Source organism: Chanos chanos, chromosome 3, assembly GCF_902362185.1.
Source record: "Chanos chanos chromosome 3, fChaCha1.1, whole genome shotgun sequence".
NCBI classification, from domain to species: Eukaryota; Metazoa; Chordata; class Actinopteri; order Gonorynchiformes; family Chanidae; genus Chanos; species Chanos chanos.
In genome coordinates this window covers 46329503-46357497 of record NC_044497.1, presented here as the reverse complement: position 1 = coordinate 46357497, position 27995 = coordinate 46329503, and the positions used below count along the sequence as shown (strand labels likewise).

At 42.3% G+C, this 27995-nt stretch overlaps 1 protein-coding gene across 1 annotated transcript in view; it reads left to right on the top strand.

The window, feature by feature from the left end:
* Positions 1 to 5038: 5038 nt before the first annotated feature.
* Positions 5039 to 27995, top strand: part of ptpn13 (protein tyrosine phosphatase non-receptor type 13) — a 46489-nt gene continuing 23532 nt past the window's right edge. The window contains exons 1-8 of the mRNA XM_030768149.1: positions 5039 to 5153; positions 11652 to 11818; positions 13030 to 13095; positions 13280 to 13465; positions 14406 to 14499; positions 18614 to 19168; positions 26976 to 27068; positions 27515 to 27605. Coding sequence (XP_030624009.1) covers positions 5039 to 5153; positions 11652 to 11818; positions 13030 to 13095; positions 13280 to 13465; positions 14406 to 14499; positions 18614 to 19168; positions 26976 to 27068; positions 27515 to 27605 — 1367 coding nt within the window. The remainder of the gene's footprint in view (positions 5154 to 11651; positions 11819 to 13029; positions 13096 to 13279; positions 13466 to 14405; positions 14500 to 18613; positions 19169 to 26975; positions 27069 to 27514; positions 27606 to 27995) is intronic.

The following is a 27995-nucleotide window of genomic DNA, read 5'->3' as shown; positions in this document are numbered from 1 at the left end:
CTGTGCTGAGTTTTCCGTCAACCGGATTTTAATCAGCAGTCTGTGCTGCAAGATTTTAATCCACTGTTCTGCAATGCTTTAGTAACAATTTCATGATTTTATCATACGTTAAAACTACTAATTAGTTTACCTTCAGGCATTGCGACTCCAATTTTCACTCTAATCTTTGTGTCCAATTTTCTGTTTGTGCCCTAAGCACCTTTTTTTGAGTATCACAAGTGCATTAAAAAGTTTGCACATTTTGCTGATCTATTTTTTGCAGCTAACATGCAGCTAAGTGTGGCAGCATAGGCAACAGACTGTGGCCTACTGCCCTCTTCACTGTAATGTGGAGTAACAAGTCTTTCAGCAGCAGGTCTTCAAATGACATCGGGATAATGGGATGAAAGGTTAAGGCCAGGCTTATCCCAGAGGTCCCATGTATGTATGTATGTATGTATGTATGTATGTATGTATGTATACATTCATTAATTGACAATTTGTAGAATAAAAGCTTGTTCTACAAATCTGCAAAAATACTTAGAAAAACATATTTGAATAGAAAATTGGCACTTTGGTGCCATGGCCTCAGTCAAAAAAAAAGGCTTTGGGAGTTTTCCTCCTGCATTTTCCTCCTGAGTTTGTGTTAAAGAGAGCTCTCTGTTATCAGTGAAAAAGCTGACATGGTCTCCTCAGGCCTGACAGATGGACGGCATTAACATGTATGTGAAATCTAGGAACACAAATAAGCTGGCGTTCTCCAGGGGGCCTCTCTTGTTCCTCAGAGCTCTGAGTCAGCTTTAATGATCACACCTGAGGGAGGACCAAGGATTTTGAAATGACCTCCCCTCTGAAACGGTGTGAGTGAAGGAGTAAGAGAGGGAGAGAGATTTTAAAGACACTGAATGAGTTAGGAGAATGTGGAGTAGTGACAGATTAGTTGAGTGAGGTAGAAAGGGTGTTTGTGTATATGTGTACACAGGTGTTATTGAGAAAATTTGGGGAGTAAGAGAAAACTCTAAGAGTGTGCACGTGAAAGACTGTTGAGGTTTAGTGAGTGTGTGAGGAGGAGAGTATAAGAGCATTATCAGCAAGGGAGGAAGAATGTGGTTGACTAAAACTGTGCTCTGTGTGTCACGGTCTCCATGGCAACCCCGTGATTAGCTTGAATGAGGGTGATGAGGTAAGACCAATTAGAGGTAGAGCCTCTTCAGAATCAGGGCTGAAAGATTCACTGTCCAATCTTTTGGAAAAAGCGTGTGGTAAACTTAGAGAGAGAGAGAGAGAGAGACAAAAATGAGGTGTAGAATGAAAAAAGTGCCCACATACTAGCATTCTTTTTTCCCCCTTTCTTTCTTTAAGCAAATGAGTCACTCAGAGTGAAAAGTCGCTGCCCACATAACAGGTCACACATGAAGGAAAAGAGTTTGCGTGTGAACTAAGAAGCTTTGGTCCTGTCCTGATGTAATTTTACCTCTTTAGTACAATTCTGCTGCTAACTGCTGTGAGCATATCTTGTGTACTTGCACTGAAACATGCATTTTTATGGGCTCACAGTTGACTGTAACATAATTATCCAGGATTTAGCTTGTCCTTCCCATGAAAATGTCTTAGGTTTGCAGTTTTTGTAAGTACCAAAGTCTACAGAAATGCTTCAGTCGTGACATGTTAAGCAGCATGTCAAAATTAGTGTGGTAAGCAGTTGTGAGGAAAACAGGCTTGTGCAAACGTGGACAGCGCAATTATTGCCTCTCGTCTCTTTCTGAGTTTTTTGTTTGTTTGTTTGCTTGCTTGTTCATTGTGAGGGAAATGATGGCTACATACCTAACCATTCATTGTAATTCTGTTTAAAAATATCCTCCTGTCGGGGGCTCTGAATGAGAGGGATGGGAATGTTTAGTGAATGGTAAAATGATTGCGTGAAAGAGTTTGTGGGCAGCTGCAGTGCTCCTCTTTTCCTGGCATGAATTTCTCCACAGAGATTTTCAGCTCAGTTTGGCACCGAGCTCTTTCGGATTTACAGATGATTTTACCAGCTCCAGACGCAGCTTAGCATTATGAGAAAATTAAAAAGCTCTTGATCAGGAATTTGCGTTATGCCACCGGACACCGTCGTGCTTTTTTTTAAAACGCGTTCATTTACCTCAGGAGTAAATGAATCTCCAGCTCTGACTACTTCAGCGCTGTTGAAGAGAATGCAATAGTTTGACAGAAGCAAGTGATGACCATTGGCTGTGGTATTCACGGGAAAATGAGGGAATGCTGCCCGTATCGTCCGGAGGTCGATCGGGAAAGACTAGACATTCCGAGGTTTGTCTAATGTTTAAAAACAGGGGTTGATTCATTTTAAAAACATCGCCTAACACGCAGGGAAGTGGCACTCAAATTTGCACGGCGGTTGGAGAAAATAAGAACATCCCACGGCGGAGCACTCCGAGAGCGATCACGTTTCAGGGATTATTCTTTCTCAAATCCGTGTGACTGTGACCAAAATCCCTGACCACTAGCTTTGTTTCTGTTTCCCTGCTCGTGTGGAGTGCGTGTGGGAATACCTTGGTTTCCAGCCCACCCTTCCCTAGGTCTCAGAGAGAAGGGGAAAGAGAGGTGAAAGAGCGGAGAGGTGGAGTGACTATACAACCCCGACACTCCTAACCCACAAGTCCTCCCCTCCTTCCCACCCCCTGATAAATGAGTGGCTGAAGGCAGCAGTGGGAACGGCCTTTGGCATCCATGGCAGCTTCTGTGAGGATAAAAACATTCCGCTGTAGGTCTCTGTTGAAACAACACAGGGGAGCAAAAACAATCGGCCCCAAGGTCCAACCCTACACTGTTCAGTCTCTCTGCTGTTTAATGAGGCAGATTGGGGAGGGGGGCGGGGGTGGGGGGCTTGGAAGGGAACTTTGTAACCCACTTTCTCCCCCCCTCTCCTGGCCCTCACCGAGACGTGAGCCTGTCGCTTTTAATATACATTCCAGCATGAATATGCATTTCAAGCTTTTTATTTATAGACCCTTTCTTAATCTGGCATGAGAACTGTCACTTTGAGTGTAAACTGAATTTTTGGAACGGTGCGTCTGGGTATTTTGTCCTTACTGGTATGCGTATAATCCTTGTTGATTATTGGTGGTGTGTGCTTTGTTTTTCAAATATAGGCTTTAGTTAATTATCTTTCCTTTCTATTCCAAAGCAGCTCTCAAGAGCATGAGATGGCCAGACACAGAACTCCTCCTTGTTGTCGTCTTTTCATCGTTTGTCCAGGATTAGGCTCTAGGTTTTCTGTTTTTTTTTCCCTTTTCATCGTTGGTCCGGGATTAGGCTCTATGTTTTCTTTTTTCGGTTCTTACAGTTTCAGTGCCGAAATGCAGAATCGTCTCTCTGACACGTACCGAGCACCATCAGTAAGATGCTCCGTAGATGGAGTGTTGTGAGTTCATGTAATGCGTGACCTGTTGATGTTTCAGTACATGACGTCGATCACGTTCACCCCCCCACCCCACCCCCCCACCCGTCCCCTGTCAAACAGACTGACTCCACATTTCAATTGAAAAGTGACAAGCAACTATGTTGGTAGTGATGGTCCCTGCTTAGTCAAAGTTAATCCCCCAAAGCCCGGGCTTCCTATACTTTGCTAGTGTCATGTCGCGCTGGGATTTCCAGGATTTAAATGTCTTTGTCTCCGCAGCTGTGATGCATCACGATGGTTTTGAGACAGAATGGTAGTTATGTCTCATGGCAAGGAGGATTCCTTTATGTTTCTCTATGCGTGAGCTTGTAGGTGTTGAGATAAACTAAACAAAGAGGGTGAGAAATAGTTTCAACATTTTTGAAGGACTTAGAGCAATACGCTTTGCCAGTTTTACAAGTGAGAATGTATGAGTCCCTTTACAACCCTCTTAAACCAGAAGGAACAAACAAACAAACAAACAAAACAGACCTACTCATCACCATGACTGCCGAAGCTGCTTGAAAAATGCTCTTGTTTAGGATTAAGATTCACCATCATTGTCTAAGGAGTTGCTATTGTTTTTCTGTTTAAAGGAGTGTTGATTTAATTGACAGGTAAGAATTTACACGAATGTCCAACAAGGAGAGCATACTGGTAATCTATACATGCATAAAAACAAAGAATATTGTCTTTTTTGTTTTCTGTTTGTGTTGTAAGGCGTTAGGCATGTTTTCCACCACGCTCAGTCCAACCCACAAACATGCACATTTTTGTTTAGTCATTGACTTTGTAATGAAACTTCCACACCCTGTTAGTTAATGAGTGATGCACTCACAACCTTGTGTTAAAATACACCCCTTGACGGAGGATAGAGAGCCAACAGAACAAACTGCTATTCTGATCCTCTCTCACGGATGACTCAGTCTGTGCAGCTCAAGCTAGGGACACCATGACGTCAGACTAATGGAGGGGGAAAGATGGCCTTTTTCAAAAGGGGAAAAAAAACGACAAGAAATTTCGCTCTTTACCTCTTGTTCTATCATTTTCTCTCTTTGTTGTTTTTCTTAGAGACCAAAGATTGCACCTCCTACTGTGAATTTCCATTAGGAAGGTCTCTAATGGCATCTTCCTTAGCTGTAATTATTATTATCAACTGTGTAGTGGTCACAGTTTAAAAGGGCCGTATTTAAAATGACTGTTGCATCACAGTTCTCGAGAATAATCGCCTCGGTACCAGGAAAATGTTATGCTGGATACAAATTTTGCAAAGTAACATTACATTCGCTGTTTTTGTGTTTTGACAAGGTTATTTGAAAAGCCTTTTCCGAAAAGCCAGGTTCCGCATGCTTGCTTACACAACTGTTTTTAGAAAAGAGGTACAATTGACCTTTTGCTGCCTCCATCACATTATTTTCATTAATTGACATGGCTTTCAACACAGACCGATCTAAAAACAAGAAAGGCTTGAACTTTGACTCGTTAATGTTTTGAGGCGCTGTTAAGGGCAGAAGTTTTCACATGTAAGCATGGACCTGTCCCTCTGTAAGCACCGATCTTGCTGGACGTTATTTTTGATGATATATTTCTCCTGTTTGTCTTTCTCACGTAGGCACCATGCATGTGTCTCTGGCTGAGGCCCTGGAGGTGCGCGGCGGGCCGCTGCAGGAAGAAGAGGTGTGGGCAGTGCTCAGTCAGAGCGCCGAGAGCCTACACGAGCTTCTCCACAGAGGTAAAGATTTAGCAGTTAGTCATCCGGGCTTAAAACAACTTACCACCACCTTAGCTGAAGAGATCAAAACCATATTACCTAAAAAAAAAACAAAAAACAAAACAAAAAAAAAAAACTCGGTTATCTTGGCTCAAAATGACCCTTTCCATCTTGGCTCCAGTTATCCCATCTTGGTTCAAACTGACTCCCACCTTGTTTAGCGAGGGCCATGCAGGGCCATATGTTTCTAGACAGGAGGGAAAAGGCCCAAACTTGGCAAAGTGTGTGGAGGATAAACAGAGTAGCAGTCTCATTGTGTCATATCATAGTCTGTCACTGTCTGGTTTCTCGCCACTCGCTGTTTTAGGCCGGCTTTGCGCTAGAGAGCTTTAAAAAACAAAATTATTTAACAAAATCTGGCCCAGTTTTTCAGTCCTCATAGGATTGAGCTCTTGAGGTATTTTAACCTTCCATCTGTCGCCGTCCCTGTTGGAATGAAGTTTTCGTAGTCTTACACCTTTTTCTGGTTTTGTGTGATTTTTTTAAATCCTAGCTGTCATACCAGTGGATGTAACAGTGGACCATTCTGATAGCAAGTGTGGCAGACTATTAACACAAGAAACTGATGATGCCTTTTTTTTCTGTTTGTTTTCACACTGCTGTTGCCAGGTAACCTGCAATGGCTGCTGGTTTGGCCAAAGACATGTGCTAAAAACCAGCTTGCATCATCTGGCCTTGTGTACTGTTCAGTGCTTCGGTGAACACTATCTGTGTTAGAGCTCGCTGTTGTGTCCTTGACAAAACTTGTGGCTTTTTTCACTTTATTTTTTTTCTTCTGTTTCTCCCTGCTTTATCTCGTTCCCCTGGTTTCTCTTGTCAGACTGCTTTATTCACAGAGGGGGTGTCGGTCGGCCCCCTTCGTTTTTTGCTACGATTTCTGCGACTACTTATTTTTCTTCAAAATCTTATTCGTCCTGCACTGTTTTAGCCGTGGCCAAAGTAGTTTAACTTCTTGTGACAATGGACATACTAATAAAGCCCATTTGTTGGGAAGTTATACCAAAAAAAAAAAAAAGAAAGAACGAAAAAACACTTATTTGGCTTGGCCGTATCTTCAAGCTTCCTTTAAAGAGAAAAATCCCAGTGCTTATCTATCACAGGATGACAAACCTGCATACTAGCAAGGAGTGTGAAAACTTGATGTTTGAATAAAATGCCCATGAAATCCATACCCATTGTCTGGGTTTTAATGCATAGTTGAAGGCATGTTTAGAAGTCTGGTCTGCACCTGTGGAACCCAACATTTTCCAAATCAGCATTTGGGAGGGTGTTTTGTGTGTGTGTGTGTGTGTGTGTGTGTGTGTGTGTGTGTGTGTGTGTGTGTTTCTTTAGCTATACTGTCGTTTTTGTAAACTCCTCCCTGTGTTGGTGTTTACCAGTGGGCTACTGGGAAGTTATTAAATTTGTCAAAATTTGTCTTGTGTAATTCAATGCTGATCCAGAGAATTTCAAATTTGTAAAAGCTATGAAATTACAAATTTGTAAAAGCTTTGGAATCCAGGAAACCAAGGACAGCCACAATTTCAAGCTTGAATTAAATGCAGTGAAAGCATAGCAGCTACATTGTCACATCTGACCTATTTTGAAATCATCACTTACAAATGTTCAATAGAACTGAGCTTGTTTCCGCCCATCACACCCCCTACACTCCTTTACTCTGGATCAGTTTGTCACTTATCCTTGTGCTGCAGTGGGTAATTTTTCACCTTAACTACCACATGCCCAAGAAAATCTCCTGTTTTATTCCTGAGAACCTTATCTCACTTCCCATGACTTTTGTTTGCTTTCATTGCTGTCATGTCCCAACACATTTCATCTTGACTTTTTCTACTGCTTGCTGGTTTTACTCCCTTTATAATCCTTGTGTTTCTGTAAAATGTTTTCTGTAATGTCTGTTTCAGGACTGTTTTCATCATTTCTTTCTTCTCAGAACACATCCAAGATTTCAGGATTATAAACCTAGCACTCAGGTTTCATCCCCTTGTTGTGTGTCGATTAGAGGCTGTACTCTGACTGATTTTGTTGTTCTTTTTTTTTGCCTCCTGGAGTTTGTCTTCCAAGTAGTGCGAGAGTGACAGTGTTTTTTAAGGACGTCATTCAGTACTGCAGTTACACGTCTGTAATCAGACTGTTGATTTTAAACGAGTTCAAACGTTCTTCGTGCCACCGAGCCCTCCAGTCCACCCACTATCACTCTCGTTTTATGTGATGAAGCACTCCCTAACCTTTGTTTTGTTTTTCTCTGCGCCTGTTGTAAGATAGCCACTGCCTTTGGCCTGAGGCAGAAAGAAGCACTGCAGCTTAAAAAAAAAAAAAAAAAAAACCCAAAGCATGTCATGACTCCTAATGCCTCACTCTAATGTAAACAAATGCCTTTTTCTCCTCAAACTGCAGGCATGTTGCTACTTGTCCAACAGAGTTGCCTCTATCGTGTGGTCTTGCACAGAAATTTTAATCCCTTCTTTGTCATATCCCCTTAGGGATTCATGAAGTTCACAGATATCCGTATTCCTTCATCACTTCCATATGGAGGGCGTTTAAATATCTGACCAGACTTCAGATCTAAATGGTCATTTTTTTGGCAGGGTTTGGGAAAGTTTTGTACTTTGAATGAGTCAGTCAGTCCATGCATACATAATTACGGGCCCACGTGATTAATTCACACCTCTTTAACATGTCTTAAGGAAAAGAATATCAATTACCACGTTTGCCCATTAGTGAGGTACTCCAAGAAATTAAAACAAAACAAACAAGCAAAAAAAAAACCCCAAAAAGCCCACACTGGTCAGTTCCGCATGACAAAACCACATTAGACAGCTTGTCTCTCCTGGGAACTGAGCTGTGCTAATTCAGTAAAACATATCAAAAGCCTCTACTAAACTGACCCAGTGTCAGTACAGTTCCTTCTCTCTGATAAGAGTCATTAGGAGCATGGTGGTTTGCTACAGTAGAGACAAAGACCGGATTATTGTCATAGACTATCCAAAAGAAGCTTCAATAGGCCATTTGGAGTATTTGAGTGGGCGTCACACCCTCCCAGTCTACAGATTGGTCATCTATGCCGCGAGACCCCGACATCTTTTTTGGAGCTGCTGTTTACTACAAATGGATAGACTAGCGTTGGATAATTCTCAAATATTCCCGAGCTTTCTCACAGCCAGAGGGGTCAGTGGGAATTCCTCACTGTGTCATACACATAATGAGACATCCTCTTCCTCTAACTCTGGCTTTCAGCCAATTGGGTTTGGAGGATAATGAAGCATTTGCCCCGCGGGCCCTTTGGTGATGTAGTCTGCTCGGCATGCTTTTTGAGGATGGAACGCAACTGGCCTTGTTTCATTGTAACTTCATTATCTGGGTTCAAGCATTTCTGAGCAGCAGACTCACTTGCATTCTATTGGTTTTTTTTTTTTTCTCCCCAAAGTTTCCAGTACTATTTACCTTAGAGTTCAGGGCTCAGCTATGTGCTTTGAATTGTTCCATTCAGATTCATCCCCCAGGGAACTTGTAAAATGCCAGTGTAGCAATTCACATATCACAGTTTTATTTTAGAGTTTAGTATTTTTCAGCAATAAATGCACAGGCTTAGACTCCCTCATTAAACCCAATGTTTTCTTTGAAGGATAGTCAAATAGATAGTTATTTGAAGCTTGTTTAGGTTTTTCTTTTGATTTTAATGTAATTAGAAAGGTGATGGTATAAAGAGGGGATTAGATTTAGACCCAAGTAAACAGTTTATTGAAGCTATTTTTTCCTGAAAATATTTGAAGAAAGAACTTTTCGTTGTGACATAACCGAGTTTAAGCTTTAAGTTTCTGTATCGTTTTGAATTGTCAGCTACTACGGTCTGTGTAATTGTACCCATATTGAACATGTTGTGGTCCACACGCATGTGTACGGTTTTGGAATGCTGAGTGGAAATATTCCATATTAAATCCAGATGCCTGAAGAAATCCCATGCACTATTCTATCATAATAGAACACTTCCAATTAGCACACTTTTCTATCTTACGGGTGATTTAAAAGGCAAAAAGAAATTGGCCTTCAGAAATCATTCAGTGTTCATTTGACTTTGACTCTTTATATGTTGTTATCAGTGCCAGGTATGGGGATGTGAATAGTGTTTTACATATCAAAGTGTTTTAGAGATATGGCCTGGAAGGTCAGCTTTTCATATAGATGTCAGCAATTATGCATACATTATCTGTCTACTTCTATTTTAGACGGCCAGACAAAAGAACACTTACTAAACTGTATAATTAGTTACCGGCTACTTGAGTCAGATAACACATTCAAAGAACCAATTCCTGTTGGAGTCAGAAACAAGGTAACAGTTTGCATTGCGACTGCTTTTGTCTCATCAAGGCCAACAGTTACAGAGTCAAGGCAAGAACCATTCTTCACACCGTGACACTACCGCTGAAACACAATCACAGAGGAAAAGCATGCATCGGTTCCTGCTCAAATATGCTACCTTTCTTTGTGCTGCTTGTATTTCAGGGGGAATTTTCTCAGTACAGTTTTGGTCAACGTGACCAATCGCAGTGTGTATCATTGTAGGCACTGTGAATGCATTGTCTGAGCACTGACTGCTTCTTGTAAATCACAACTTTTTTATCTTTCTCTGTCGCTCTAATGCATTCATATGTGTGCAGTATTTGATCTTTCCCACATCTGTGGATTTTGGAGTAGCTTCACTGTGATTTGTTGGTCTGTGTTTAGTTGTCAACACCTTGGCACTCTTCATGCTAACTGGTTTAGACCCTGATAGCACAGACAAAAGCTTCTTGTATGTGGTGGTCTCGAGAGTTTCCAACAGTGTGTCTGCATCTCTTGTCTGTGTTTATGTAACTATTGTGAAATGATGGATGCTGTATCTCTCAGGCTTGCACAGTATTACATGAGGAGCTGCAAGGGTTGTGAGATCTTTAGCTAGTGATAGGAGCAGAGGCCATTTTTCTATGGTGGTTCATTTGAATGGTATAATGAAAGCCATCACTTGCTCCCAAAAGACAACTAAAATGGGATTTGTGTGTGTGTGTGTGTGTGTGTGTGTGTGTGTGTTTTTTTTTTTTTTTTTAATAAGCCCAATGAGGTCTTACCATGGTCATGGGGACTCCTCAGGAAACGTGTGTTTACTTTGTGAATTCCATTCACTCAGAACTGAGAGGCATGTATCTCATTTCTTAAAACTTGGTTTTCTTGCTTCCTCGTGTGGCTTTCCTGTCAAGTAAGTTATTGTGTGTTGTTGACTGCATTAGGCAGTCCATTCCTTTTAAACCACAGTGGTGCGGCACCGACCTGTGTGGCTAGAGAGGAAAAGACATGAGTCATATACAGTTAAACAGTTTTCGACTGTTGTCGCCTATAACTTATGATATGTCACTTTGATACTTTGTTTTTCCAGTGTTGAGGAGGAACATGTGTTTTAGTTTTTGTGAGTTTTCACTTAGGCTTCCAGATGTTTTTTTTTGCTGAAGTCACCAGAGAATAAAACTAAAAACTATATATGGAATACGGCCAGAGCAAATGTCAGGGACTTAACGTTGTTTCTGTGTGTTAGTATGACTTGTCATCCAACGCTTTGTGTGTTCGGCAGTAACTTGGCAAAGTTCTCAAAACACAGAAATTATCACCAGAAATGATTCCTCTGCCATTCTGTTACTGTGCTAATGAAGGTCTATTGTAATGCATTAGTCTCATTTTGAGGTGACCTTTTTAGAAGTAAGGGAACTTAACATGCATGTTGTGAAATTCATTTTGTAATGATTTAGGTGGAGGATTAGGAATTGAAGTGAACTCGCGAAGCCCCAGTCGGTATCAAAATACTGTCCTTTGATCTTCATTTGCATGAACGCAACATATTTTCTTTCTGTTGCCTGAATTTCAGGAAACCAGTTTCAGTGGAGCTGCAAATTACATGAGGCATGCTGAGAGATATCTTGCCTACACTCACACTCGAAGTGTGAAATACCAAAGAATCTTGAAACCTTTTTCATGTGTGAAATGCCAAAGAATGAAACCTGGTACTGGTTTTACATCCGAGTAGATAAAAGGCAGAATGATATTTTACTTTCATTTTGGGCAAAAGTTGAAATACAAAATTTTAAATAAGAGAAAGTGGTTAATCATCCTCCTCACTTTGTCTGAATAGTGTTAAGTTTTGATAACCTAAACTGAATATAGTTAAAAAAAAATGTATATATATGTTAAAACCCAGCTCTTGAGACATGACATGTTTGTAAGGTTAGCTGTTAACTGTTGTGGCTAACCTCTGTGTGTTACATAGAGACCTCTTTCTATGAATAGCTTTCTGGATTACAAAAACCTGTCTTGGAGTGTTTTCATCACAATGTTTTAATCCCAATCCACAACTATTACCTGCACTAACACTCACTGATAACTTTAATGTTTTCCATTCTTCTGCTAATTTGTTTTTGTTTGTTTTGTCCTCTGCAGATCCCTCAGCCCTTGGTTTTATCATCTCGCCATGGTCACTCCTACTCATGCCTTCTGGAAGCGTCTCTTTCACAGACGAGAATGTGACTCAGCGGGACCTAACGGCCTTCACAGCCCCTGAAGTTCTGGAAGGCCTCAACCTGACCTCTGTGTCTGATATGGAGAAGGTGCTGGGGATTATGTTGTTTCGCTTTTCAGTTCTTATTTGGTCTTTCACATTTTTTTTTCAGAAAGGCTTGTTTGCTCTTAGATTTCTTCCCCCGGGTGCGTAAATTGAAATTCACGATAACTGTTGCACTGTGGTTGGAAAAATTACATCTCAGTCTGCTTTTGGAAACTTCTGGGAGCAGATGTAAGTTTCATCTGTGCATCTTTCATTAACACTCAGCCTTTTGGATCAGTGAAGTACGCTTTCAGCGCCAACCCCCTGCTCTCTGCCAGGTCACCTCTATACTGTAATGCTTTTTGCTGTGAGAGACTGAAACGCTCCAGGATTTGACTTATTTTAGGGAAGGTTACGGCCACTTATTTTCTCTTTAAATGTGTCTAACTATACTCTTTTAGGCGATATCCATAAAATCGATACCATTCTCCATTCCGGTGACTGGAGAACTCCTATAGCACGGCATAGCAAATAAAGCACTGAATAAAGCCTTGTTCCTTTAAAGAAAAGCGAAAGAATCTCTTGCATTCTTTGGCAAAGACTTGAGTTATTCTTTCCCCTAGCAAATCCAAGCAGAGGGAAAGGATCTTATTTTTCTTTGGAAGGCCAAGAGAGAGTGTAAGAGAGGGAAGATGGAAAAATGTTTAGATGTACCATGGGTTAATGCTCAAGCAGACTGAATTTCACACACGCACACAAACACACACTTGGTACTGTAGGTAGAGCTACGGACTGTGTGTTTTCTGAGCATAACTAGTGAAATGTGACTGTAGAGGTTAATCTACTTTCAGCTACAAACAGAGCAAAAGATCACTGGGAGTGTGTGTGTGTGTCTGTGTGTGTGTTTGTTTATCAGTGTAGGGGTCGTGACCTGAAGAGCTGTTGTTTCTCTCATTTAATGAGATTTATATCTCTCCTGCCATCTCCCAGTGTCTTTGTGTGCCCTTTCAATTTGTCTCTGAGTTGGTTTTGTTTTGATTGGTTTGTGACTTTCAGTTTTGTTAAGGTTCCATGCATATCTGAATCAAAGGAGCCATGTGACTGCAGTTGTGACATTATGCTGCTTTTCTTTGAGGCCATTAATAGTAGAGGGGAGTTTATTGGTTGTAAAGATTCTGTTTTTAGAGTTTTGAAAGCTTGACATGAAGCTATCAAACTGCGACTGAGTTATGAATACGTATGATTCATATATCTGTTTTATTAAAACTCTTACAGATGCACATGTACTCTCTTGGAATGACACTGTTTTGGGGGGCAGATTATGAGATTCCTCAAAGTCAGGTGAGACACTTGGCAACACCCTCTAAAACTGAAATAAAAGTTTAATATACATGGTCTTGGCAAATCACATGGTCTGTGATACCTTTATACATTCTCATGCCAACAGTAGAAAACAATGCGTGGTGCTATGGGGTTTAAAGTCTTTGTTTATGAAAGCGTGTGTGTTTCTTGGTCCATCTAACAGCCCATGAAGTTGGGAGAACACCTTAACGGCATTCTGCTCAAGATGTGTGATGACTCAACGCTCACGCGCTTGTCAGTGCGCACCGTTCTGGACGCGTGCAGCACGCACATCCGCAGCTCCAACTGTGAGCCCTCCTTCTCTTACATAAGGAAACTGGTGCGGCTGGTGCTGGGAAGCCTCTCTCAGGTAACACCATCCAACAGCTCCTACACCCAAACTCCACCTCTCAGTCCTCAGGAGAACACTGGGAGAGGTTCATCTGAGGGTTGGATAAACCCAGTGCTGGAGAGATGCTCTGTGAGCTGGAATTTGTCGCATCTCAGTAATTTATGAAGTGACAAAAGAATTTCTTTAGATTGAGATGGTGTTTTAAAGGTTTGATAAGTAAAATATTTAAAGGTTAACCTGAAAATTACATGTCCACAAGGCTTTCAGGAACAGAATTCTCTGCTTCGAAATGATATGCTCTCTGTGATTTAGATCTGTAGGGTAAAAAGTGAATTTCCGCAGTACCTGTAATTCAGTGCACTGAACTGGCAACCCACAGCATAATTATGAAACAAAATATCCATATATGAGTTGGTCTCAGTATCTACTATGTAAGTGATTCTTTTGGTAAAGATTTGCATGGTTTCGCTTTAATTATTGCATCTTGCCTGTATTACTAGAGAACCTGTTTTCTATACTGTTTTACAGAAATTCTGATCTCAGACTGTTAGTGTCACTTTGCATGAATCTGCAAATGGGGACAGGCCCTCGTTGACAGCGGGGTTTGATCTCGTGTCCTCTCTCTCAGGGTCGCGCTACCCGGCAGTATATTTACCAAGTGATAGCGCAGGAGTGAAACAGTCTGATAAAAGCTCTTTATCTGATCCTGCTCTCAGCACAATATCTCCATTCTCAGCTGAGCTGCACAGACACTCTTACTCTATAGCCTCCCCGTCTTATGATTATAGACGACAAAGCATGTGAGCTGGCGCGATAACCCTCAGGGAGAAGAAATAAAAAAGAAAAAAAAGAGATTTTATGTTAACCTGAACCATTGTTTCTCACTTACTCTCATTTTCTCTCCCCTTCTGTGTCCCCTCCCTGCTCCTCTCGCTGACGGTGCTGCCCTGCACTGTAGCTGGATGGTTTGTTGTCTCAGACAGAGAGAGAGTCCTTGCCAGAGAGGAGTAAGGAGATTCGCGAGCGCCTGAGGGGAAAAGGATTACCTGCAGGTAACTGACACCTCACTGTATACTACTGCTCTAACATAGGGGCCTCCTCCAACACACACACACACACACACACACAGAAATATTGTGTCATGCGTGCACACACTGGTGGTAATGGTGCAGTGGTAAGGGTAGCTGACATGCAGGCGTGAGGTTGTGGGTTTCAGTCCTGATCGTGATGGCTCACTGCTGAGAAAAGCATTTAACCTCAAGGCTGCTCCATAGCTCTGTGGTCTCCGACAGAGAAAATGATAATTATAAGTCACTCTTAATAAAAGCATCAGCTAAATGAGTATAATTGTAACATACACGCCATCATTAGATAATATTGTATTAATAGTAAGTAGTAGCATTGTGCTCCAGGCCAGTGTGTCAGATACCCGGTGATGTTCATTAGCTAATATGTTTATACCAGATGTAACCAAGTGTATGCAACTGTTTACTTACTGATGTTCTGCTTATTACTGACTGACTGACCAACTGACTAACCAGTTCACAGTATATAGTCCTTGTCTCCTGAAATAATCACTGCCATTACTCTAAATTCTGATCAAATACAGTTTATGATTTTTTTGTTTGTTTATTTTGTTTTGTTTTAACAAACATGATTTAAAACCTGGAATTACACTCGCACGAAAGCTTTGTTACAACCATATTTAAAAAGCAGATTTTCTACTTTTTACTCTTTGCTTGACACTATCAGTATGTAGCATGTGATTGTTTCGGTGTAATGCCTGTTGACTTTGTTGAATTGGGTGGAGCATTTAAATGAGCTGTTTAACACTTTGCCATATCAACAAATTGTCAACATAAGTTTCTTGCAATACAGGCTTCTCTGATCCAGAAGCCAAACCAGTTTTGATGAACTTTATGTAACCATTTTTTTTTTTGTACTGTGGTTGTTTTCTTAGACAAAGCCATGCCATCTTGAGCTTTTGTTTGGCGTTGTGGCGTGCCTCTTCCTGGCCTGCCTTTTTTTACAATGATGACATTGACAGTGTCCAATCAGATTCAATGTTTAATGTGTGCCACTATTATCTGCTGAGTCATCATTATCAGTGTTTCTGAACCACGGAGTGCAAGGAAGTGATTCACAATGTAAACACAGCCATGACTCCTGTTCTAACAGGCATGAATGAGAGAGGTCCACAGAGCGCCTCAGGCCATTCCAGAGAAACAGAGCGAGGGAGAAACAGAGATATAAAGAGATAGCCACGGATGGGGAAATGGGAAACGGGCTTTTCCAGAAGGAGACTCCCTGATTTCCAGCATGTCAGGACACTGCTGTCTGGGAATAATTGTTTTACAAAGAGTGAGGAGAAGTGGGACAGTCAGGCACCTTTTCACAGACTGTCTGTTTATGTAGTGTGAGATCCTCTTTACCTCTTCATCTGATCATTTGTTTCTTTATTGGTTTAGCATGTCGAATATAGATATTCAACTGATTAGTTTAATCATTTCATTGTTTTTCTTACCAAGATCAGGAAGATATGGGGGAACTAGGTGTCTGTGTCCAAAGCGTTCTTTGGTTTGTTTGTTTGGGTTGGGTTTTTTTTTCATTTATCTAATCCATTTATTTGACATGATTAGTGCTGGGTTGATGAATGTTGCCTAATTATTTTTCAGACAGATGAGTGAGTATTTCGGAATAGGGAAACCTGTTGAGACAATGTCTTGTCTGACTGGGGTGTGGTGTTTAGGTTATGGTAATGCCAGCTTCCTTGTCGAATCACATGGTTTAAAATCTCTGGATAAGGGCGATGGAGGAGTTCATGAGATGCGTTACCCAAATGTTTCTGTCTGTTTTCAGAGACAATCATAAAACCAATTTGCAGTCCAAACTCTCATACTCTCCACAGTCTCTTTTTCAGACACATCCCAGATGCTACTCTTCAGTTCTTCAGTACTTCAGCACTCTTCAGTGACAGAGAGAGAGAGAATGTGTGTTACATTTTGGACTTAAAGAGAACAGCCTTTCTGAAATTAAAAAATGAAGTTCAGTTGGTTGTGATCCTCTCAGACATAGACATTCAGACTCCCCCCTGCACACTCGTGTCTTTCAAGAGAGAAAAACAAACGCTGTCTTCCACTGTCACTCATCTTCCTCACTCTCACTGTGTCTCTTACACTCCCCCACTTCTCCCCTTCTTTCGTCTTAGTCTCCGCCTCTCTCTTTTTCCTATTTTACCTCCAGTCTCTCTCTCTCTTTCTCCTCCTCCCTCCCTCTGGTTTTGTGGTGCATTGTACTGTGGACAGTCTAAGAGTTAAAACTGAAACTAGACAAGCATCACACCGCAGACCAGAACCGGAGAGAGTTTTAATTTTGGAAAATATGACCAAATCTTCCCTGTGGTTTCTGAACTCTGCACAGTTTCTCCATGTCCTCTGTGAACACAAACAGGACAGGGTGGTTATGTAAGTGCACTACGGTATTGATCAGGGCAGAAATAGTTCTGGTTTGTTTCGTAAGGACCTTTTGTTTGGTGAAGCTGTAGCTGTGAGTCTAGTGATGTAATAAGGTCAGATCTCTTTGAAGACACTAGCATAGTGAAGACATGAGTCATTTCACGCGTGTTATTTTCCAGTCGACTTTCAGTGGGTACAGGGCTTCATGGCTGAAGTAGTTACTGTAGCATACCACACCGTCATTGTTTTTTAATGTTCAAAGTCATGTCTAAGTTGCCATATGTCTGGATGACTTGTCACAAAACCTGTCCTCACCTTCACAACACAGCAGCTGTTCAGGTGCTTTTGTCAGGATTCAAAGTGAAAAGGAAAGAGACTAACAGAAACTCCTTTGAGGGCATTAAAACTTTAGCTACTTCATCCCTTGTCCACATCCTTGTTTGCCTCTTCAATACTTCAAGAATTGTGTGTGTGTGCGTGTATGTGTCTGTATGTGCCTCTCTGTGTTGCTTTTGATGTTGCCTTTCAGGGGAAGTATGGAGCATATGCTTTGTAGATTAAAGTGCCACATGCAATGTTGACTGCTCCCTTTATGCCCTCCCTCTCTCTCTCTCTCTCTCTCTCTCTCTCTCTCTCTCTTCCCCTTTTCCCTCCATTACTCCATTTATGTCTCTGTTTCCCTGTCTCTCACTCGCTGGCTCTATTCCTCAGTAGAGGATGATTAGAATGAGATTGATTTGTGTGTGTGTATATATGTATATGTGTGTGTGTGTGTGTGTGTGTATATATATATATATATATATATATATATATATATATATATATAGGTATATATTCACACCAGGTGTTTAATTTCTCATCTGTGGTAGATTGCTAAACTCACAAGACATTAGTAAGTCACTTTTCATCCATTATAATGACTTTAACACGCTTCTCGGCTTTCAGCGAATTGAACTTGCCCCTTCATGAATGCTTAGGCTTTAGAAAATACAGTAGACTGTTTTCGCATCTGTGACAATGAAAAGGGCCTTCTGTCAAGCCGTCTAAGCCCTAGAAATCTCAGTGCTGTACAGAGAACCTTCTGGAACATCCCTGGTCTTATGAGTGACAGACTCACAATTGCCATGGCTAATATGCGTATCAGGAAGAAGCAGTGGCTGCAATAAGAGAAGGGTTTGAGCAGCACTTAACCACTCAAAGACTTTCTTTGTTCTGTTGCTCTTTCAGCCAATTAGAGCCCATTTTAATCTTTGCCTGACAAATGCAATCCAATCAAAATAGTCTTAGAAGAACAGGCTCCTTTTGGAAGTGGTTGGTCTCCTTTTTCAAATGAACAGTGTGACATTAGGCCGTTTCTAACTTCGTAATGTAATGTGATGAATTGCTTCGGGGATTGTATAGTTTCCTTTAAGACGCCAGTGAATTTTGTCCTGTCAAGAATTGCAATTCATTATGCATTTATTTTACTAAATGTCCATTTTTTTCTATATTGTCATGTGGACTTTGTGCTGCCTTTAGACAGAGATGGTATTGCATTGTCCTGAATACCAGTACCACATTTCTTTTTTTGAATCATGACACAATGGAAATAATGTGGGGAACGACCTTGTGTGCTGGCACCCCAAACTCAATGTTTGTGTCACTAAAGTATGATCTTCATGGTTTTCATTTGCTCATTTAGGTTTTGCTGTTTCTGTCCCTTCCCCCGCAGGGAGAAGTGCAGCCCATCGTGTACTTGAGCGGTATCGGGCCAGGACCCAAGAACAAGCCAACCTGAACCGCGGCCTGAGTCGCTCCATGGGCTCCCTACCCATCCAGGACCTCCTGAGAGCAGATGAAGGATCCCTTCAGTACCCCGCCTCTGAATACAACCCCGGTTCCGAATCCTCTGCCGAATTTCACCAGCAACAGCAACAGCAGCAGCAGTTGCTCCAGCAGGCCGGCTGCCTGGTCCCCCGCCGCGGCGACCACAGGAAGAAGAACTGGACGTCCTCGGTGGACCTGGCCTGCTTCGACCCGGAGATGCTCCGTTTCGGAGCGCTCGAGGACGCCCGACGGGGCAGCAGCGCCCTCAGCACGCGCTCCACGGGCCGGATCAAATCCTCCTCCCGCACCAGAGACACGCGCTACTCCGATTTCGGAAGCCTGGAGACCCGAAAAGCCCACCACATCTCAGCGCTGTCTGTAAGCTCAGCCAGTCACAGCGCCTATGACCGGATCAGAGAAAGACAGAGGAAGCTACACGCCCTCAACCAAGCCATGGATGGTGAGTACACAGCCATAACAGCGTGTCTTAAAACATGGTATTGTAATGAGCCTGGGGTTTAAAGTCCTGCTCTGGCATCTCTGTGAAACTGAGTCTTTTGGCTTAAAGACAAGCCTTCGTAATGGGAGAAGCAGGTTTGCAACTCATTTTACTATCTGTGGTCTTTGGTGATGTAATGATGTCATTTTGTAGATAGGATCTCAGATGTCTGTGTTCTTGCCCTGTCTCTGCAGATTACATAAACCACTGCTTGGACCCAGCGTTACATTAAACAAACAGAGCACGCCGTGAAAGCATACTAGACTGTAGATAGTTTTTGAATGATTAGAGTAAGAGTTCACATGGACAGAACAGTTTCAGTGTAAGCGTTAAGGTGGTTGATTGACAGCTCAGGTGGTACACACAGTTCAGAAAAAAAAAAAAAAAACATCTGACCTGAATGAGTACGAAAGATTTTATAAAGTTGTGTATGTACTACTGTGTGAAGAAATGGAGTAGCTGGGGTTTTGGCCCTGACAAAATTCCCAAATAACCTTTTTTTTTCCCCGGGTCTGTTAGATCTAAGCCAATAAAAATCACCACTTCCCAGGGAGCTGAAGGGATGGTTAGCCAAAGGTTTGGAGAGTGGAGGAGCAAAGACAGCCACCTCCTGACTTGGAAGTTGGTTTAGTGTGGATTCTCTGGTACCGTGTGTTTTAGCATGAGTCAGAGCGAGTGTGCTTTCCAAAGTCCTGGAACTAATTAGGGAGATGGGTAATTCTAGCTTTTCAAAGTCTGCACACTTCTGCATCTTTCCCTCCGTCTCTCTCATACTCCTTCTCTTTTTATCCAGTCTTTCTCCATCTGTTTTCTCTCTCTCTCTCTCTCTCTCTCTCTCTCTCTCTCTCTCTCTCTCTCTCTCTCTCTCTCTGCCCCTAATTCTTGTTTACACCCTCACTCTATCTATCTGTTACACACACTCACACTTACGCCCACTTACGCATTATGCGAGTGGATTTGTGATTTTGGACTGGATTCCTGCCACTGAGCAGGTAGACTGAGTTGACTGAAGAATCTGCTGCTGTGAGCGTACGAATCACATGTGCCACGGTTACATTTACCTCTTTTCTTGACTTTGCCGTATCTGCCCACCATCTGGAGGCCTCAGTGGCACAAAGCTGAATCTCTCTCCAGCATAATAAACCTCAGGGCTTTTTCCATCCGGCCTGGGGCCGCTCGGGGCTGCGCCGCTTTGGGCATCTATTTTTAACCCGGACCGAGCCCAGAACCCAAGGCATTCTCTGGCCCGACCGTGCGGCTTAGCTTTGGCTCTCTCCCTCCCCTCTCCTCCCCTCCCCTCTCCTCCCCTCCCCTCTCCTCCCCTCCCCTCCCCTCCCTCCATCAGCAGACTGTCTGTGGCCACAGCCACCTTTTTATTTTAATGTGAGGGTGTAAGAGGAGGCTGGGGATGGGAGTGCTGTTTTGAAGGAGAGACTGAGACATGAGTATGGAGAGGGAGAATCAGTGGGATGGAAGAAGGGCGTGTCGTGTCGCGTCGCTGTCTTTCTATCTTGTGTAAATACGGGATGCTACATTTGTGTTTCAGAGCCTCTGAACGTAACGTATCAGCGCGATAGCAAAATAATCGCCCATTTGAAACGCAATGCTCAAACACGGTTATATCCAACCACCATTAAAACGAACTCAACCGCACGTGACGGCCGACCTCCAGTGTTGTCCTTCTCGTGGTTCTTTTTCACCATGAATGGAGGTAATTGAACACAAACCATTTGTAGAGGCCTTGCTGATGTGTTATTTGGCAACTTTTCCACGAGTCTTTTTTACCCCGTCTATTTTCTTTTTTTTTTTTCCTCTCCTTCTTTATTTGTGGCCATTTCAAATGAAAATGATCACACAGCAGTGCGGTTGGAATGCTCGGGTTTCCTGCTGGACTTAAACAGACTCCTCAACCCTTACTCAGTCTCTCTCGCAGGCATCCCACCTCTCTCTCTCTCTATCTCTCTCACTCTCACTCTCTCTTTCTCTCTCTCTTCCTCTCTCTGTGTCTCTCACTCTTTCTCTTTCTCTGTAAACCCCCTCAAAATCTCCTCTCGGGACCAGGGTGCTTGAGGAGCTGGAGTTTCCTCTGGGCCGGAGGGCAGTAATTGGAGTCATGTGTAGCGGATGAGAGCATTCCTAACGTTATTGGACTTCCTGGAGCTGGGCATCTGGTCATGTGGTCCAGACAGGGCTTGGGTGTGATTCTTGGGCCTGTGAGTGTGTGTGTATACACTCACAAGCTAGAAAACAAGGTGGTAAAGTGCTTGATAACACAGAGAAAGAGTGAGTTTTTGTAATGAGAGCTAAGAGTCTCCGGGCGGATGTGGGAGGGCTCTCTCACCCTGCTGGTCAAAGGTGTGCCTCTCTGCCATAGGGAAAAGTCCTTTTTCTAAGCCTGAGCTGACCTCAGCATTCAGAGATGCTTTAATAAAGCAATAGAGCCCTCGCTCCTGCTCTCTCTGTCTCCATCTCATGAGACCACTGCTCCGCCAGCCAGAGACTGTGTCACGTTTGTGCCGGACACACAGCTGATTTTCATGTTGACCCAGTCAGCAGACATCCTTATTCACCGAGTCAGGGTTAGGGTTTCAGGATTTCTCATAGGTGTACGCTCACACATAAGCACATACGTACATTTACAGACATCATACTATCGCTCTCTATCTCTGTCTTTCGTTTACACACGCATGCTCTTTCACCTATGGTGCTTTTAGACGTTCAGATCTCTAAGGCTAAAGCTGTGTTTGCTCTTCTAATGAGCAGAGTGTTTGTGCACTCTCTCGTATTGGCATTGATCAGTCTGTATGAGAGGAGAGGAAACCGCTGACAGGCCTCACTGAAGTGCCTCATCAAGGACACCATCCCATTTAGCCTTCTAGGCTTAACAACGCAATTACATGACCGATCTCCAATACGCATTTCATTATGATCAGGATCAGATTCCACATCAAAGTTTAGTTATTAAGTTGCTTGATTTCATCTTACCAATCGCTTCCGTAATATTAAGCTGTGATAAGATTCAAACTAGACCTGTTCTGGATAAAGAATATGGCAGGATCTGATGAAATGCCGTTTTTATTGCTGTGCTTGTGTGCGTGCGTGTGTGTGTTTGTGTTTGTGTGTGTCTCTGTGAGAGAGAGAGAGAGAGAGAGAGAGAGAGAGAGAGAGAGAGAGAATGTGTATCTGTAAGTCCATGAGTGTGTGAGCATTTGTGCTGATGAATGTGTATGTGTGTGTGTGTGGGTGGGTGTTTTCTGGTGTGTTCCTCAGAGAGTGTGTCAACCAGTCACCACTGGTAATTAAAATTATCACTGTCATGGAAATTTCTCTTTATCTCCTGAGTTTTTCTGTGCTCTGCCTTCTCTTCTTTGCATATTAAGTATACTAAACCAAATCTATTCCACTTCTATGTAACTTCATATTTTCAGCGGGAGTGGAATGCAGTGGATGATATACACAACCCTTCAAAGACCATTACCAATAATTAAAAAGAGTGCGTTTTATTAATACCACATTTCATGGAGTGCAGTCCAGAAACATTACTTGTGAGCAGCATTGGACGACTTACAAATGATTGGATTAAGCTGAAAACTTGCACTGAGATGAGTGTTTTATTCCTCCACTGGTTTGTCAGTGGTTCCCACATTCATTTAAGCTTTGCAGGGAAAGGGGGGAAAAATGGATGTTAATAATTAATAAAGGGATGTAGGGTTAACAGAAAACAGCCTGGCTGCCGTGGAGTGTCTGCTTATGCTAAAAAGACAAATAGTTTACAAAGACAAAACCTCCTACTCCAGTTTTCTGAATCAAGGCAGTAATTGCCTCATTAATCTCTCTGTTTTAGGTAAAAAACCATTAGCATTTGCAGCCCTTGTGAGCCAAGTAAGCAGAGACATGCGCACAGACAGTGCCTTTTGAGCGTGACAGTTAGAAAAGGTTGGCCAGAGTCTTCTAAAGAGATGAACCTATGAGAGAGAGAGAGAGAGAGCACGCACAAACCTATGAGAGAGAGAGAGCGAGAGCACAAACCTATGAGAGAGAGAGAGAGAGAGCACACACAAACCTATGAGAGAGAGAGAGAGAGAGAGAGAGAGCACACACAAACCTGTGAGAGAGAGAGAGAGAGCACGCACAGACCTATGAGAGAGAGAGAGAGAGAGAGAGAGAGCACACACAAACCTGTGAGAGAGAGAGAGAGAGCACGCACAGACCTATGAGAGAGAGAGAGAGAGCACGCACAAAGCGGGGGAAGAGAAAATGGGCAGCGGATGGAGAGAGGGTGAAAATTTGAATTTTCATGCGTCCTGTATTACATCATTCTTCCATCAACAAAGTGCAGAGGAGAGAAAAGGTTGAGATTGAGGAAAGGGTGTTGTGAGACAGGGAGAGAGAGAGAGAGAGAGAGAGAGAGAGCAGTGAAGGGATAAAATGTAAGTTTGTGCCCCTTTGGCCATTTGTTAGCAACCATCACTGAGGTTGGGTGTGTGTATTTGGCCTTGACATGCACTGTGACTGTCACCCTCCTACAGACACACTAATGCTTAACCTAGAGCCACAGAAAACCACAGTCATTTTAGAGTCTCTCTCTCTCACACTCACACACTCATACACTCACCCACTCACACACACACACACAGAGAGAGAGAGAGAGAGAGAGAGAGAGAGAGAAAACCCAAGACACAGACACACACTAGACATAAAAAGCTCAGACATATTTCTTAGGGTCTGGCACATTCATACACAGAGAAAACTCAGACATGCTACACGGCTTCAGTTCTCCACATAGAAACAGAGACCTAGAGTGTGGGAGAGGTAGCCCGGAAACACCTGTGCTCTTTGCTAAAGTGGTTCTGCTCCACTGGGACTGTCTTTGGTCCAACACAAGGTCCAAAGAAAGTGGAGAAATGTCTCTGAGAAATGCCTCTCATGCAGATATGCTAGCACAGTCAGTCCAGACTCTCAGAGTCGCATAAACAACAGAAGGCAGGCTCGTCATCTTATTTATAGGTGATAAGGTGTTCCAATGTGCTAGTTTTTCATGTCAGAAGAGTTCAGCTCTGGTTCAGCTTCTTTTAGCCTCTTTTTACAAAGACTGATCTTGTCAGGAAATTGTGAGAGCGGCTGAACTCCTTGCAGAGTAATGCGATTACCGAGAATGATTTTCAGCAAAAGAGCAGCAGGTAAAAAAAAAAGAAATTGAGTCATATGTTCCTTGATAGTACAGTCTATACCTCCCCCTACACAGGCACGCACGCACGCGCGCGCGCACACACACACACACACACACACACACACACATGCAGGTGCATGTGCGCACACACACACACGCGCACACACACACACACAAGTGCACACTTGCTCTCTAACTCACTCACTTACTCACACATAATTTGTAAGACAACAGCTCTGGACTTGTCTCTCAGGGTTTTTTGGAAACGTGTTCTGACACCTACACGCTGCCTTATTGCAGGAGGTTACCATAGGACACCGTGGCGATACCAGCCTTTGCCGGTCGCCTTGGAGTGCTACACTATGCATGAGTCATCTGCTGATGGGCCTGAGCGCTACGTCACTAACAAAAGCCCCAGAACTCAAGACTGTGTGGGCTATAGTTATTTCAGCTTTGGATCAGAGCTCATGTGTGTTTAAAAAAAAAAAAAAAAAAAAACTCCCACAGAACCTCTACATCCGGTCCATAAGGTCCCTATCGTTTCTTGGAAAAAGAGTGAAATGGTATGGGCTTGACACCCCTGGAGACAGACAAGATTAACCAATCTCAGTATAGGCAAACAAAGAAAGCTGAGCAGCGGTCTGTGAAGCAGTAACAGTTTTATACGGACGTTTTAAAGGAGCTGAGTGTAGTAGTTGTGGTAGGAAGGGATAGTTTGTTGGACGGCTTTTAAAAGGAAGTGTAGTGAAGGAGTTCATAAATCCATTCACCAAATCCATTGAGCAGACACTGTGTACTGCCTCAGAAGGTCTCTGGTATAGCCAGTGGGCTATTGTGATGGCATTGACCATAAGGAGAGGTGACAAAATGAGAAAAAAAATGTATGTTGGAATGAATCTGAGAAATGGAGTGTTTGGAAGAATGTACGGCAAACAGTAACAGTGTTGTCCTGTTAGTGTGACAGTAAAGATGACGTGTTTGTTTGAGTATTAGGGCTTGTCTTAGATCTCCACATGACTTCAGTTTCATTCGTCCACAAGGACCGGTTAGTTGACCGCATTTTTCCTTCGTGTTTAGCGATAAGGTTTTTCCAGATACCTTATCTAAGCAACACGCTGTGGAATGATTACAAATTTCTGATTTCTTTTTTTTTTGCTCATAAGAATAGTGACGGCTTTGCCGTTCAGTATTGTGATCCAAGCTCTCTGAGTTTTCCACACTGCTGAGGTGCTTTGTTTACTGATTGCTGACGCTGGGGCAGAGGGAAGGTGTATGGTGCTTAGCATACCCAAAGCTGCGGACCCAAACATGGAGACTGAAACAGCTGAACAGAATTCCATGCATGCAAACTATGTTGCACTGATTGATACAAGAACTTGATTTTCTGGTTTTTACAAAGCTTGTTACAAAGTACATGCTATTTGTGACATTCTCAGAAAAATGACTGCGTTTTGCTGGAACTACTGAATCGTACTTTCCCTCCAGAAATGGTCCTCAGGAAATGCAAATAGGAGACCAGTTTGAATTACAAATGCGACAGAAGTGCCAGTCTCCTGGACGGTTTCTGTGTGTTGGAGAAAGAATTGCAAGGCTAAACTTTGAAACGCTGAAGATGATTTCTCCTGTGGAACATTTAATAAGCGATCCTGTATCAGATGAAAAGGATTGTATATGACATTGTTGAATTGGGGCCAAGTTTTTATAGCATCAAAGCTGAAGAAAAATAGACAAACAAGCGAAAAAGAATTAATTCAGAAAATTCCCCTAATTTTTTTCACTGTTTATTTCTTTCTTCTTGTAAATTAGAAGGGAATATTTTGGCTTTGCTATTAGGAATGGAGCTATTTATGATATTCCTAATACATTATAATGGAGTTTTTTAATGCTTCACCTCACGTGGACTTGATTATCTGTCTGACAAAGTTCCTGTTTTGTGTTTTCATGTGATTTAGCTCCAGATTAATGTTTGAAATTTGGAAAAAAAAAACCCATCCTTTGGTAGCTGTGTGCTCTGCGAATGAGCTGTAGTCAGACTCCACTGGCCGTGCTGTCTCAGTGTCGGCGCGAGGAGAGAAAGCAGATGAGATCCCACTGAAGTGGATTACCACAGATTTTTTTTTTTGCAAAGCCATTTTGATGAGTGTTGTAAAACCTTTGTTTTTATGTCAACCAAATTTTCATCTTAATGCCTCATTATGTATTACATTATAAAATCCCAAGATATTGTGTTCTGTATGGCCATGCATGACGGACCATTGCATTCAACACACTCGGAACTTGAGTTTTGGTCTTACAGCCAATTTAATGCAATTTCTGTATACCAAAACACCTGAGCATATCGTTTTAGAGCAAATTGCCACTCTTGTACCTATCTGCTGTGGCGGTAACAAGTTAAACCAATTTGTAGTGACGTTATAATACATTACAGTACAGGTTTGCCAAAATATCTTGAAAGGAATCTTGAGTTTCGAATATCTTGAGAGAATTTAATATAGGTTAAGATTTCTATCTTTTGAAGAGCACAAGCAGGGTCCAGATTTGTTGTAATTTAATTTCCTTTTATGTCTGAAATATTGCATCTCTCTTATTGAATTTCAGATCCTCTGCACACTCACAGAAGGTACCACAGTGACTACAGTTCATCCAGTGAGAGTCCTTCTGTAACATCCTCAGATCCAGACTACCGAATAGGTAAAGCACCTGATTAAACATTTAGGGGTTTAGTTGTTGTTTGTTTGTTTGTTGTTTTTTGGCATTGATTTTTGTAGAATCCAATGCATACTTTAAACTTGAGGAGCAAGAAGAAATGTTTTATTAAACCAAATTAATTTTGTTCCTCCCAATGCTAAATATATACCTCATGAAAGGAAAATGATGGTAATATGTGGATTTCATGTGAAAGCAAATAACTAGTCCAAACTCTTATTAAGAAAAATGTTTGATCAGAACAGCTGGCGTCACCTGATGCTTACTGTTCACAACATGATTCAATTTTGAAGAAAGTTGACAGTCTGAAGATAAACACTTGGCTTTTGAGACCAACTCTTCCTAATGCCTACAAACATTGTGGTGATTGGAATTCCCAGGCAAAAATATTTAACGCAAATGTCTCTTTTTCTCTTCCCCATCTCTCTTAGCTAAAAAAACAGAGGATATTAGAAGATATAGTTCCCAGGTGGGCCTGTCGGAGCATGATGCTGTGTCCCTCGGTAGCGGGCAGAGACATAGGTAACCCTTTCTCTTCTCTTCTCTTCTCTTCTCTTCTCTTCTCTTCTCTTCTCTTCTCTTCTCTTCTCTTCTCTCATGTATTAGTCTAGTCATGCAGGTCAGAGGACCTGCAGGATGACAAGCTATTGCTCACATACATGACTATACCACGGCCCAGGTTAACTCTCAGTTAATGTTCACCTAAAGGTTACGTAGGGTTAACATTTTCTCACACCACTCACTAAATGTCCGTATCACAACTGTTGACGTGCCTCTCAAGGTATGGAAAAATGTTGCTCAACTTGTGATGGTGAAAAACACTCCGCTGCCTTGTCGTGGTAAAGCATTTTTTGTAACCTGATCACGGCTTGAAATTTTCCAAATGTCAAGCTCTCTCATTCATTCTGTTTC